Raw genomic sequence first — 15,168 nt, 5'->3', positions numbered from 1 at the left:
TCAGTATCTTGGTACCAGCTATAAGCCCTGTCTGAGGGGTTGGGCCACACGGTCAGTATCTTGTGTACCTGGTACCAGCTATAAGCCCTGTCTGAGGGGTTGGTCCACACGGTCAGTATCTTGTGTACCTGGTACCAGCTATAAGCCCTGTCTGAGGGGTTGGTCCACACGGTCAGTATCTTGTGTACCTGGTACCAGCTATAAGCCCTGTCTGAGGGGTCGGTCCACTTGGTCAGTATCTTGTGTACCTGGTACCAGCTATAAGCCCTGTCTGAGGGGTTGGTCAGCACGGTCAGTATCTTGTGTACCTGGTACCAGCTATAAGCCCTGTCTGAGGGGTTGGTCCACACGGTCAGTATCTTGTGTACCTGGTACCAGCTATAAGCCCTGTCTGAGGGGTCGGTCCACTTGGTCAGTATCTTGTGTACCTGGTACCAGCTATAAGCCCTGTCTGAGGGGTTGGTCAGCACGGTCAGTATCTTGTGTACCTGGTACCAGCTATAAGCCCTGTCTGAGGGGTTGGTCCACACGGTCAGTATCTTGGTACCAGCTATAAGCCCTGTCTGAGGGGTTGGTCCACACGGTCAGTATCTTGTGTACCTGGTACCAGCTATAAGCCCTGTCTGAGGGGTTGGTCCACACGGTCAGTATCTTGTCTACCTGGTACCAGCTATAAGCCCTGTCTGAGGGGTTGGTCCACACGGTCAGTATCTTGTGTACCTGGTACCAGCTATAAGCCCTGTCTGAGGGGTTGGTCCACACGGTCAGTATCTTGTGTACCTGGTACCAGCTATAAGCCCTGTCTGAGGGGTTGGTCCACACGGTCAGTATCTTGTGTACCTGGTACCAGCTATAAGCCCTGTCTGAGGGGTTGGTCAGCACGGTCAGTATCTTGTGTACCTGGTACCAGCTATAAGCCCTGTCTGAGGGGTTGGTCAGCACGGTCAGTATCTTGTGTACCTGGTACCAGCTATAAGCCCTGTCTGAGGGGTTGGTCAGCACGGTCAGTATCTTGTGTACCTGGTACCAGCTATAAGCCCTGTCTGAGGGGTTGGTCAGCACGGTCAGTATCTTGTGTACCTGGTACCAGCTATAAGCCCTGTCTGAGGGGTTGGTCCACACGGTCAGTATCTTGTGTACCTGGTACCAGCTATAAGCCCTGTCTGAGGGGTTGGTCCGCACGGTCAGTATCTTGTGTACCTGGTACCAGCTATAAGCCCTGTCTGAGGGGTTGGTCAGCACGGTCAGTATCTTGTGTACCTGGTACCAGCTATAAGCCCTGTCTGAGGGGTTGGTCCACACGGTCAGTATCTTGTGTACCTGGTACCAGCTATAAGCCCTGTCTGAGGGGTTGGTCAGCACGGTCAGTATCTTGTGTACCTGGTACCAGCTATAAGCTCTGTCTGAGGGGTTGGTCAGCACGGTCAGTATCTTGTGTACCTGGTACCAGCTATAAGCCCTGTCTGAGGGGTTGGTCAGCACGGTCAGTATCTTGTGTACCTGGTACCAGCTATAAGCCCTGTCTGAGGGGTTGGTCAGCACGGTCAGTATCTTGTGTACCTGGTACCAGCTATAAGCTCTGTCTGAGGGGTTGGTCAGCACGGTCAGTATCTTGTGTACCTGGTACCAGCTATAAGCCCTGTCTGAGGGGTTGGTCAGCACTGTCAGTATCTTGTGTACCTGGTACCAGCTATAAGCTCTGTCTGAGGGGTTGGTCAGCACGGTCAGTATCTTGTGTACCTTGTACCAGCTATAAGCCCTGTCTGAGGGGTTGGTCCACACGGTCAGTATCTTGTGTACCTGGTACCAGCTATAAGCCCTGTCTGAGGGGTTGGTCCACACGGTCAGTATCTTGTGTACCTGGTACCAGCTATAAGCCCTGTCTGAGGGGTTGGTCAGCACGGTCAGTATCTTGTGGACCTGGTACCAGCTATAAGCCCTGTCTGAGGGGTTGGTCAGCACGGTCAGTATCTTGTGTACCTGGTACCAGCTATAAGCCCTGTCTGAGGGGTTGGTCAGCACGGTCAGTATCTTGTGTACCTGGTACCAGCTATAAGCCCTGTCTGAGGGGTTGGTCCACACGGTCAGTATCTTGTGTACCTGGTACCAGCTATAAGCCCTGTCTGAGGGGTTGGTCCGCACGGTCAGTATCTTGTGTACCTGGTACCAGCTATAAGCCCTGTCTGAGGGGTTGGTCCACACGGTCAGTATCTTGTGTACCTGGTACCAGCTATAAGCCCTGTCTGAGGGGTTGGTCAGCACGGTCAGTATCTTGTGTACCTGGTACCAGCTATAAGCCCTGTCTGAGGGGTTGGTCAGCACGGTCAGTATCTTGTGTACCTGGTACCAGCTATAAGCCCTGTCTGAGGGGTTGGTCCACACGGTCAGTATCTTGTGTACCTGGTACCAGCTATAAGCCCTGTCTGAGGGGTTGGTCAGCACGGTCAGTATCTTGTGTACCTGGTACCAGCTATAAGCCCTGTCTGAGGGGTTGGTCCACACGGTCAGTATCTTGTGTACCTGGTACCAGCTATAAGCCCTGTCTGAGAGGTTGGTCCACACGGTCAGTATCTTGTGTACCTGGTACCAGCTATAAGCCCTGTCTGAGGGGTTGGTCAGCACGGTCAGTATCTTGTGTACCTGGTACCAGCTATAAGCCCTGTCTGAGGGGTTGGTCAGCACGGTCAGTATCTTGTGGACCTGGTACCAGCTATAAGCCCTGTCTGAGGGGTTGGTCAGCACGGTCAGTATCTTGTGTACCTGGTACCAGCTATAAGCCCTGTCTGAGGGGTTGGTCAGCACGGTCAGTATCTTGTGTACCTGGTACCAGCTATAAGCCCTGTCTGAGGGGTTGGTCAGCACGGTCAGTATCTTGTGTACCTGGTACCAGCTATAAGCCCTGTCTGAGGGGTTGGTCAGCACGGTCAGTATCTTGTGTACCTGGTACCAGCTATAAGCCCTGTCTGAGGGGTTGGTCAGCACGGTCAGTATCTTGTGGACCTGGTACCAGCTATAAGCCCTGTCTGAGGGGCTGGTCAGCACGGTCAGTATCTTGGTACCAGCTATAAGCCCTGTCTGAGGGGTTGGTCCACACGGTCAGTATCTTGTGTACCTGGTACCAGCTATAAGCCCTGTCTGAGGGGTTGGTCCACACGGTCAGTATCTTGTGTACCTGGTACCAGCTATAAGCCCTGTCTGAGGGGTTGGTCCACACGGTCAGTATCTTGTGTACCTGGTACCAGCTATAAGCCCTGTCTGAGGGGTTGGTCCGCACGGTCAGTATCTTGTGTACCTGGTACCAGCTATAAGCCCTGTCTGAGGGGTTGGTCCACACGGTCAGTATCTTGTGTACCTGGTACCAGCTATAAGCCCTGTCTGAGGGGTTGGTCAGCACGGTCAGTATCTTGGTAACAGCTATAAGCCCTGTCTGAGGGGTTGGTCAGCACGGTCAGTATCTTGGTACCAGCTATAAGCCCTGTCTGAGGGGTTGGTCCACACGGTCAGTATCTTGTGTACCTGGTACCAGCTATAAGCCCTGTCTGAGGGGTTGGTCAGCACGGTCAGTATCTTGTGTACCTGGTACCAGCTATAAGCCCTGTCTGAGGGGTTGGTCAGCACGGTCAGTATCTTGGTACCAGCTATAAGCCCTGTCTGAGGGGTTGGTCCACACGGTCAGTATCTTGTGTACCTGGTACCAGCTATAAGCCCTGTCTGAGGGGTTGGTCCACACGGTCAGTATCTTGTGTACCTGGTACCAGCTATAAGCCCTGTCTGAGGGGTTGGTCCACACGGTCAGTATCTTGTGTACCTGGTACCAGCTATAAGCCCTGTCTGAGGGGTTGGTCAGCACGGTCAGTATCTTGTGTACCTGGTACCAGCTATAAGCCCTGTCTGAGGGGTTGGTCCACACGGTCAGTATCTTGTGTACCTGGTACCAGCTATAAGCCCTGTCTGAGGGGTTGGTCCACACGGTCAGTATCTTGTGTACCTGGTACCAGCTATAAGCCCTGTCTGAGGGGTTGGTCAGCACGGTCAGTATCTTGTGTACCTGGTACCAGCTATAAGCCCTGTCTGAGGGGTTGGTCCACACGGTCAGTATCTTGTGTACCTGGTACCAGCTATAAGCCCTGTCTGAGGGGTTGGTCCACACGGTCAGTATCTTGTGTACCTGGTACCAGCTATAAGCCCTGTCTGAGGGGTTGGTCCACACGGTCAGTATCTTGTGTACCTGGTACCAGCTATAAGCCCTGTCTGAGGGGTTGGTCAGCACGGTCAGTATCTTGTGTACCTGGTACCAGCTATAAGCCCTGTCTGAGGGGTTGGTCCACACGGTCAGTATCTTGTGTACCTGGTACCAGCTATAAGCCCTGTCTGAGGGGTTGGTCCACACGGTCAGTATCTTGTGTACCTGGTACCAGCTATAAGCCCTGTCTGAGGGGTTGGTCAGCACGGTCAGTATCTTGTGTACCTGGTACCAGCTATAAGCCCTGTCTGAGGGGTTGGTCCACACGGTCAGTATCTTGGTACCTGGTACCAGCTATAAGCCCTGTCTGAGGGGTTGGTCAGCACGGTCAGTATCTTGTGTACCTGGTACCAGCTATAAGCCCTGTCTGAGGGGTTGGTCAGCACGGTCAGTATCTTGGTACCAGCTATAAGCCCTGTCTGAGGGGTTGGTCCACACGGTCAGTATCTTGGTACCAGCTATAAGCCCTGTCTGAGGGGTTGGTCCACACGGTCAGTATCTTGGTACCAGCTATAAGCCCTGTCTGAGGGGTTGGTCAGCACGGTCAGTATCTTGTGTACCTGGTACCAGCTATAAGCCCTGTCTGAGGGGTTGGGCCACACGGTCAGTATCTTGGTACCAGCTATAAGCCCTGTCTGAGGGGTTGGTCAGCACGGTCAGTATCTTGTCTACCTGGTACCAGCTATAAGCCCTGTCTGAGGGGTTGGTCAGCACGGTCAGTATCTTGGTACCTGGTACCAGCTATAAGCCCTGTCTGAGGGGTCGGTCCACTTGGTCAGTATCTTGTGTACCTGGTACCAGCTATAAGCCCTGTCTGAGGGGTTGGTCCACACGGTCAGTATCTTGGTACCTGGTACCAGCTATAAGCCCTGTCTGAGGGGTTGGTCCACACGGTCAGTATCTTGTGTACCTGGTACCAGCTATAAGCCCTGTCTGAGGGGTTGGTCCACACGGTCAGTATCTTGTGTACCTGGTACCAGCTATAAGCCCTGTCTGAGGGGTTGGTCCACACGGTCAGTATCTTGTGTACCTGGTACCAGCTATAAGCCCTGTCTGAGGGGTTGGTCCACACGGTCAGTATCTTGTGTACCTGGTACCAGCTATAAGCCCTGTCTGAGGGGTTGGTCCACACGGTCAGTATCTTGTGTACCTGGTACCAGCTATAAGCCCTGTCTGAGGGGTTGGTCCGCACGGTCAGTATCTTGTGTACCTGGTACCAGCTATAAGCCCTGTCTGAGGGGTTGGTCCACACGGTCAGTATCTTGTGTACCTGGTACCAGCTATAAGCCCTGTCTGAGGGGTTGGTCAGCACGGTCAGTATCTTGTGTACCTGGTACCAGCTATAAGCCCTGTCTGAGGGGTTGGTCAGCACGGTCAGTATCTTGTGTACCTGGTACCAGCTATAAGCCCTGTCTGAGGGGTTGGTCAGCACGGTCAGTATCTTGGCTTTAGGCAGCAGGGTTGCGGCGCGGCGAGGAGCGTTTTCAGAGGGGAAGTAGGTGGAGCTCTTCTCAAACAGGAAGTCACTGGTGACGTTAGACGGGAGCGGGAACAACTCCATATACCTAGACAGGAAGTATAATAATAGATATATAGTAACATAGATTACCAGTCTATTCCCTGGTAGTAGTTGTATCATAGATGCATAGTAACATAGATTACCAGTCTATTCCCTGGTGGTAGTTGTATCATAGATGTATAGTAACGTAGATTACCAGTCTATTCCCTGTTGGTAGTTGTATCATAGATATAAAGTAACATAGATTACCAGTCTATTCCCTGTTGGTAGTTGTAACATAGATATATAGTAACATAGATTACCAGTCTATTCCCTGGTGGTAGTTGCATCATAGATATATAGTAACATAGATTACCAGTCTTTTCCCTGGTGGAAGTTGTAACATAGATATATAGTAACATAGATTACCAGTCTATTCCCTGGTTGTAGTTGTATCATAGATGTATAGTAACATAGATTACCAGTCTATTCCCTGGTGGTAGTTGTATCATAGATATATAGTAACATAGATTACCAGTCTTTTCCCTGGTGGTAGTTGCATCATAGATATATAGTAACATAGATTACCAGTCTATTCCCTGGTGGTAGTTGAATAATAGATTACCAGTCTATTCCCTGGTGGTAGTTGAATAATAGATATATAGTAACATAGATTACCAGTCTATTTCCTGGTGGTAGTTGAATCATAGATATATAGTAACATAGATTACCAGTCTATTCCCTGGTGGTAGTTGTTAGTGTTGAAGAACTGGACCTCTCCATACGTCTTGGGGAAGCTACTAGAGATGGAAGGATGCAGCAGGAGGAGGAGACAGAGAGCTGTCGTTCCTGGAAAAGAGGAACACTGAGGGTTACTATAGGTCAGAGGAGTCTGTCCATCAGGGAACACTGAGGGTTGCTATAGGTCAGAGGAGTCTGTCCATCAGGGAACACTGAGGGTTACTATAGGTCAGAGGAGTCTGTCCATCACACTGAGTGTTACTGTAGGTCAGAGGAGTCTGTCCATCACACTGAGGGTTACTATAGGTCAGAGGAGTCTGTCCATCAGGGAACACTGAGGGTTACTATAGGTCAGAGGAGTCTGTCCATCACACTGAGGGTTACTATAGGTCAGAGGAGTCTGTCCATCACACTGAGGGTTACTATAGGTCAGAGGAGTCTGTCCATCACACTGAGGGCTACTATAGGTCAGATGAGTCTGTCCATCACACTGAGGGTTACTATAGGTCAGAGGAGTCTGTCCATCACACTGAGGGTTACTATAGGTCAGAGGAGTCTGTCCATCACACTGAGGGTTACTATAGGTCAGAGGAGTCTGTCCATCAGGGAACACTGAGGGTTACTATAGGTCAGAGGAGTCTGTCCATCACACTGAGGGTTACTATAGGTCAGAGGAGTTTGTCCATCACACTGAGGGTTACTATAGGTCAGAGGAGTCTGTCCATCAAACTGAGGGTTACTATAGGTCAGAGGAGTCTGTCCAGCACACTGAGGGTTACTATAGGTCAGAGGAGTCTGTTCATCAGGGAACACTGAGGGTTACTATAGGTCAGATGAGTCTGTCCATCAGGGAACACTGAGGGTTACTATAGGTCAGAGGAGTCTGTCCATCACACTGAGGGTTACTATAGGTCAGAGGAGTCTGTCCATCAGGGAACACTGAGGGTCACTATAGGTCAGAGGAGTCTGTCCATCACACTGAGGGTTACTATAGGTCAGAGGAGTCTGTCCATCAGAGAACACTGAGGGTTACTATAGGTCAGAGGAGTCTGTCCATCAGAGAACACTGAGGGTTACTATAGGTCAGAGGAGTCTGTCCATCACACTGAGGGTTACTATAGGTCAGAGGAGTCTGTCCATCACACTGAGGGTTACTATAGGTCAGAGGAGTCTGTCCATCACACTGAGGGTTACTATAGGTCAGAGGAGTCTGTTCATCAGGGAACACTGAGGGTTACTATAGGTCAGAGGAGTCTGTCCATCAGGGAACACTGAGGGTTACTATAGGTCAGAGGAGTCTGTCCATCACACTGAGGGTTACTATAGGTCAGAGGAGTCTGTCCATCACACTGAGGGTTACTATAGGTCAGAAGAGTCTGTCCATCACACTGAGGGTTACTATAGGTCAGAGGAGTCTGTCCATCAGGGAACACTGAGGGTTACTATAGGTCAGAGGAGTATGTCCATCACACTGAGGGTTACTATAGGTCAGAGGAGTCTGTTCATCAGGGAACACTGAGGGTTACTATAGGTCAGAGGAGTCTGTCCATCACACTGAGGGTTACTATAGGTCAGAGGAGTCTGTCCATCAGGGAACACTGAGGGTTACTATAGGTCAGAGGAGTCTGTCCATCAGGGAACACTGAGGGTTACTATAGGTCAGAGGAGTCTGTCCATCACACTGAGGGTTACTATAGGTCAGAGGAGTCTGTCCATCACACTGAGGGTTACTATAGGTCAGAGGAGTCTGTTCATCAGGGAACACTGAGGGTTACTATAGGTCAGAGGAGTCTGTCCATCAGGGAACACTGAGGGTTACTATAGGTCAGAGGAGTCTGTCCATCACACTGAGGGTTACTATAGGTCAGAGGAGTCTGTCCATCACACTGAGGGTTACTATAGGTCAGAAGAGTCTGTCCATCACACTGAGGGTTACTATAGGTCAGAGGAGTCTGTCCATCAGGGAGCACTGAGGGTTACTATAGGTCAGAGGAGTCTGTCCATCACACTGAGGGTTACTATAGGTCAGAGGAGTCTGTCCATCAGGGAACACTGAGGGTTACTATAGGTCAGAGGAGTCTGTCCATCACACTGAGGGTTACTATAGGTCAGAGGAGTCTGTCCATCAGGGAACACTGAGGGTTACTATAGGTCAGAGGAGTCTGTCCATCAGGGAACACTGAGGGTTACTATAGGTCAGAGGAGTCTGTCCATCACACTGAGGGTTACTATAGGTCAGAGGAGTCTGTCCATCAGGGAACACTGAGGGTTACTATAGGTCAGAGGAGTCTGTCCATCACACTGAGGGTTACTATAGGTCAGAGGAGTCTGTCCATCAGAGAACACTGAGGGTTACTATAGGTCAGAGGAGTCTGTCCATCAGGGAACACTGAGGGTTACTATAGGTCAGAGGAGTCTGTCCATCAGGGAACACTGAGGGTTACTATAGGTCAGAGGAGCCTGTCCATCAGGGAACACTGAGGGCTACTATAGGTCAGAGGAGTCTGTCCATCACACTGAGGGTTACTATAGGTCAGAGGAGTCTGTCCATCACACTGAGGGTTACTATAGGTCAGAGGAGTCTGTCCATCAGGGAACACTGAGGGTTACTATAGGTCAGAGGAGTCTGTTCATCAGGGAACACTGAGGGTTACTATAGGTCAGAGGAGTCTGTCCATCAGGGAACACTGAGGGCTACTATAGGTCAGAGGAGTCTGTCCATCACACTGAGGGTTACTATAGGTCAGAGGAGTCTGTCCATCAGGGAACACTGAGGGTTACTATAGGTCAGAGGAGTCTGTCCATCAGGGAACACTGAGGGTTACTATAGGTCAGAGGAGTCTGTCCATCAGGGAACACTGAGGGTTACTATAGGTCAGAGGAGTCTGTCCATCAGGGAACACTGAGGGTTACTATAGGTCAGAGGAGTCTGTCCATCACACTGAGGGTTACTATAGGTCAGAGGAGTCTGTCCATCAGGGAACACTGAGGGTTACTATAGGTCAGAGGAGTCTGTCCATCACACTGAGGGTTACTATAGGTCAGAGGAGTCTGTCCATCACACTGAGGGTTCCTATAGGTCAGAGGAGTCTGTCCATCAGGGAACACTGAGGGTTACTATAGGTCAGAGGAGTCTGTCCATCAGGGAACACTGAGGGTTACTATAGGTCAGAGGAGTCTGTCCATCAGGGAACACTGAGGGTTACTATAGGTCAGAGGAGTCTGTCCATCAGGGAACACTGAGGGTTACTATAGGTCAGAGGAGTCTGTCCATCACACTGAGGGTTACTATAGGTCAGAGGAGTCTGTCCATCACACTGAGGGTTACTATAGGTCAGAGGAGTCTGTCCATCACACTGAGGGCTACTATAGGTCAGATGAGTCTGTCCATCACACTGAGGGTTACTATAGGTCAGAGGAGTCTGTCCATCACACTGAGGGTTACTATAGGTCAGAGGAGTCTGTCCATCACACTGAGGGTTACTATAGGTCAGAGGAGTCTGTCCATCAGGGAACACTGAGGGTTACTATAGGTCAGAGGAGTCTGTCCATCACACTGAGGGTTACTATAGGTCAGAGGAGTTTGTCCATCACACTGAGGGTTACTATAGGTCAGAGGAGTCTGTCCATCAAACTGAGGGTTACTATAGGTCAGAGGAGTCTGTCCAGCACACTGAGGGTTACTATAGGTCAGAGGAGTCTGTTCATCAGGGAACACTGAGGGTTACTATAGGTCAGATGAGTCTGTCCATCAGGGAACACTGAGGGTTACTATAGGTCAGAGGAGTCTGTCCATCACACTGAGGGTTACTATAGGTCAGAGGAGTCTGTCCATCAGGGAACACTGAGGGTCACTATAGGTCAGAGGAGTCTGTCCATCACACTGAGGGTTACTATAGGTCAGAGGAGTCTGTCCATCAGAGAACACTGAGGGTTACTATAGGTCAGAGGAGTCTGTCCATCAGAGAACACTGAGGGTTACTATAGGTCAGAGGAGTCTGTCCATCAGGGAACACTGAGGGTTACTATAGGTCAGAGGAGTCTGTCCATCAGGGAACACTGAGGGTTACTATAGGTCAGAGGAGTCTGTCCATCACACTGAGGGTTACTATAGGTCAGAGGAGTCTGTCCATCACACTGAGGGTTACTATAGGTCAGAGGAGTCTGTCCATCACACTGAGGGTTACTATAGGTCAGAGGAGTCTGTTCATCAGGGAACACTGAGGGTTACTATAGGTCAGAGGAGTCTGTCCATCAGGGAACACTGAGGGTTACTATAGGTCAGAGGAGTCTGTCCATCACACTGAGGGTTACTATAGGTCAGAGGAGTCTGTCCATCACACTGAGGGTTACTATAGGTCAGAAGAGTCTGTCCATCACACTGAGGGTTACTATAGGTCAGAGGAGTCTGTCCATCAGGGAACACTGAGGGTTACTATAGGTCAGAGGAGTCTGTCCATCACACTGAGGGTTACTATAGGTCAGAGGAGTCTGTTCATCAGGGAACACTGAGGGTTACTATAGGTCAGAGGAGTCTGTCCATCACACTGAGGGTTACTATAGGTCAGAGGAGTCTGTCCATCAGGGAACACTGAGGGTTACTATAGGTCAGAGGAGTCTGTCCATCAGGGAACACTGAGGGTTACTATAGGTCAGAGGAGTCTGTCCATCACACTGAGGGTTACTATAGGTCAGAGGAGTCTGTCCATCAGGGAACACTGAGGGTTACTATAGGTCAGAGGAGTCTGTCCATCACACTGAGGGTTACTATAGGTCAGAGGAGTCTGTCCATCAGAGAACACTGAGGGTTACTATAGGTCAGAGGAGTCTGTCCATCAGGGATCACTGAGGGTTACTATAGGTCAGAGGAGTCTGTCCATCAGGGAACACTGAGGGTTACTATAGGTCAGAGGAGCCTGTCCATCAGGGAACACTGAGGGCTACTATAGGTCAGAGGAGTCTGTCCATCACACTGAGGGTTACTATAGGTCAGAGGAGTCTGTCCATCACACTGAGGGTTACTATAGGTCAGAGGAGTCTGTCCATCAGGGAACACTGAGGGTTACTATAGGTCAGAGGAGTCTGTCCATCAGGGAACACTGAGGGTTACTATAGGTCAGAGGAGTCTGTCCATCAGGGAACACTGAGGGTTACTATAGGTCAGAGGAGTCTGTCCATCACACTGAGGGTTACTATAGGTCAGAGGAGTCTGTCCATCAGGGAACACTGAGGGTTACTATAGGTCAGAGGAGTCTGTCCATCACACTGAGGGTTACTATAGGTCAGAGGAGTCTGTCCATCACACTGAGGGTTCCTATAGGTCAGAGGAGTCTGTCCATCAGGGAACACTGAGGGTTACTATAGGTCAGAGGAGTCTGTCCATCAGGGAACACTGAGGGTTACTATAGGTCAGAGGAGTCTGTCCATCAGGGAACACTGAGGGTTACTATAGGTCAGAGGAGTCTGTCCATCAGGGAACACTGAGGGTTACTATAGGTCAGAGGAGTCTGTCCATCACACTGAGGGTTACTATAGGTCAGAGGAGTCTGTCCATCAGGGAACACTGAGGGTTACTATAGGTCAGAGGAGTCTATCCATCAGAGAACACTGAGGGTTACTATAGGTCAGAGGAGTCTGTCTATCACACTGAGGGTTACTATAGGTCAGAGGAGTCTGTCCATCAGGGAACACTGAGGGTTACTATAGGTCAGAGGAGTCTGTCCATCAGGGAACACTGAGGGTTACTATAGGTCAGAGGAGTCTGTCCATCAGGGAACACTGAGGGATACTATAGGTCAGAGGAGTCTGTCCATCACACTGAGGGTTACTATAGGTCAGAGGAGTCTGTCCATCACACTGAGGGTTACTATAGGTCAGAGGAGTCTGTCCATCAGGGAACACTGAGGGTTACTATAGGTCAGAGGAGTCTGTTCATCAGGGAACACTGAGGGTTACTATAGGTCAGAGGAGTCTGTCCATCAGGGAACACTGAGGGCTACTATAGGTCAGAGGAGTCTGTCCATCACACTGAGGGTTACTATAGGTCAGAGGAGTCTGTCCATCAGGGAACACTGATGGTTACTATAGGTCAGAGGAGTCTGTCTATCACACTGAGGGTTACTATAGGTCAGAGGAGTCTGTCTATCACACTGAGGGTTACTATAGGTCAGAGGAGTCTGTCCATCACACTGAGGGTTACTATAGGTCAGAGGAGTCTGTCCATCAGGGAACACTGATGGTTACTATAGGTCAGAGGAGTCTGTCCATCACACTGAGGGTTACTATAGGTCAGAGGAGTCTGTCTATCACACTGAGGGCTACTATAGGTCAGATGAGTCTGTCCATCACACTGAGGGTTACTATAGGTCAGAGGAGTCTGTCCATCACACTGAGGGTTACTATAGGTCAGAGGAGTCTGTCCATCACACTGAGGGTTACTATAGGTCAGAGGAGTCTGTCCATCAGGGAACACTGAGGGTTACTATAGGTCAGAGGAGTCTGTCCATCACACTGAGGGTTACTATAGGTCAGAGGAGTTTGTCCATCACACTGAGGGTTACTATAGGTCAGAGGAGTCTGTCCATCACACTGAGGGTTACTATAGGTCAGAGGAGTCTGTCCAGCACACTGAGGGTTACTATAGGTCAGAGGAGTCTGTTCATCAGGGAACACTGAGGGTTACTATAGGTCAGATGAGTCTGTCCATCAGGGAACACTGAGGGTTACTATAGGTCAGAGGAGTCTGTCCATCACACTGAGGGTTACTATAGGTCAGAGGAGTCTGTCCATCAGGGAACACTTAGGGTCACTATAGGTCTGAGGAGTCTGTCCATCACGCTGAGGGTTACTATAGGTCAGAGGAGTCTGTCCATCAGAGAACACTGAGGGTTACTATAGGTCAGAGGAGTCTGTCCATCAGAGAACACTGAGGGTTACTATAGGTCAGAGGAGTCTGTCCATCAGGGAACACTGAGGGTTACTATAGGTCAGAGGAGTCTGTCCATCACACTGAGGGTTACTATAGGTCAGAGGAGTCTGTCCATCACACTGAGGGTTACTATAGGTCAGAGGAGTCTGTCCATCACACTGAGGGTTACTATAGGTCAGAGGAGTCTGTTCATCAGGGAACACTGAGGGTTACTATAGGTCAGAGGAGTCTGTCCATCAGGGAACACTGAGGGTTACTATAGGTCAGAGGAGTCTGTCCATCACACTGAGGGTTACTATAGGTCAGAGGAGTCTGTCCATCACACTGAGGGTTACTATAGGTCAGAAGAGTCTGTCCATCACACTGAGGGTTACTATAGGTCAGAGGAGTCTGTCCATCAGGGAGCACTGAGGGTTACTATAGGTCAGAGGAGTCTGTCCATCACACTGAGGGTTACTATAGGTCAGAGGAGTCTGTCCATCAGGGAACACTGAGGGTTACTATAGGTCAGAGGAGTCTGTCCATCACACTGAGGGTTACTATAGGTCAGAGGAGTCTGTCCATCAGGGAACACTGAGGGTTACTATAGGTCAGAGGAGTCTGTCCATCAGGGAACACTGAGGGTTACTATAGGTCAGAGGAGTCTGTCCATCACACTGAGGGTTACTATAGGTCAGAGGAGTCTGTCCATCAGGGAACACTGAGGGTTACTATAGGTCAGAGGAGTCTGTCCATCACACTGAGGGTTACTATAGGTCAGAGGAGTCTGTCCATCAGAGAACACTGGGGGTTACTATAGGTCAGAGGAGTCTGTCCATCAGGGAACACTGAGGGTTACTATAGGTCAGAGGAGCCTGTCCATCACACTGAGGGTTACTATAGGTCAGAGGAGTCTGTCCATCACACTGAGGGTTACTATAGGTCAGAGGAGTCTGTCCATCAGGGAACACTGAGGGTTACTATAGGTCAGAGGAGTCTGTCCATCAGGGAACACTGAGGGTTACTATAGGTCAGAGGAGTCTGTCCATCAGGGAACACTGAGGGTTACTATAGGTCAGAGGAGTCTGTCCATCACACTGAGGGTTACTATAGGTCAGAGGAGTCTGTCCATCAGGGAACACTGAGGGTTACTATAGGTCAGAGGAGTCTGTCCATCACACTGAGGGTTACTATAGGTCAGAGGAGTCTGTCCATCACACTGAGGGTTCCTATAGGTCAGAGGAGTCTGTCCATCAGGGAACACTGAGGGTTACTATAGGTCAGAGGAGTCTGTCCATCAGGGAACACTGAGGGTTACTATAGGTCAGAGGAGTCTGTCCATCAGGGAACACTGAGGGTTACTATAGGTCAGAGGAGTCTGTCCATCAGGGAACACTGAGGGTTACTATAGGTCAGAGGAGTCTGTCCATCACACTGAGGGTTACTATAGGTCAGAGGAGTCTGTCCATCAGGGAACACTGAGGGTTACTATAGGTCAGAGGAGTCTATCCATCAGAGAACACTGAGGGTTACTATAGGTCAGAGGAGTCTGTCTATCACACTGAGGGTTACTATAGGTCAGAGGAGTCTGTCCATCAGGGAACACTGAGGGTTACTATAGGTCAGAGGAGTCTGTCCATCAGGGAACACTGAGGGTTACTATAGGTCAGAGGAGTCTGTCCATCAGGGAACACTGAGGGATACTATAGGTCAGAGGAGTCTGTCCATCACACTGAGGGTTACTATAGGTCAGAGGAGTCTGTCCATCACACTGAGGGT

At 50.1% G+C, this 15,168-nt stretch overlaps 1 protein-coding gene across 1 annotated transcript in view; it reads right to left on the bottom strand.

Moving 5' to 3' along the window:
- Positions 1-5,119: 5,119 nt before the first annotated feature.
- The window catches only part of LOC129842418 (uncharacterized), a gene marked incomplete at its 3' end in the record, with an annotated part of 150,309 nt that continues 140,260 nt past the window's right edge, over positions 5,120-15,168 (bottom strand). The window contains exons 6-7 of the mRNA XM_055910973.1: positions 6,473-6,590; positions 5,120-5,808 (exon numbers count right to left, since the gene is read on the bottom strand). Coding sequence (XP_055766948.1) covers positions 5,120-5,808; positions 6,473-6,590 — 807 coding nt within the window. The remainder of the gene's footprint in view (positions 5,809-6,472; positions 6,591-15,168) is intronic.

Source organism: Salvelinus fontinalis, unplaced genomic scaffold, assembly GCF_029448725.1.
Source record: "Salvelinus fontinalis isolate EN_2023a unplaced genomic scaffold, ASM2944872v1 scaffold_0039, whole genome shotgun sequence".
Taxonomy (NCBI): domain Eukaryota; kingdom Metazoa; phylum Chordata; class Actinopteri; order Salmoniformes; family Salmonidae; genus Salvelinus; species Salvelinus fontinalis.
The sequence above is the reverse complement of the archived record's forward strand: the minus strand, read 5'-3'. Positions and strand labels throughout refer to the sequence as shown.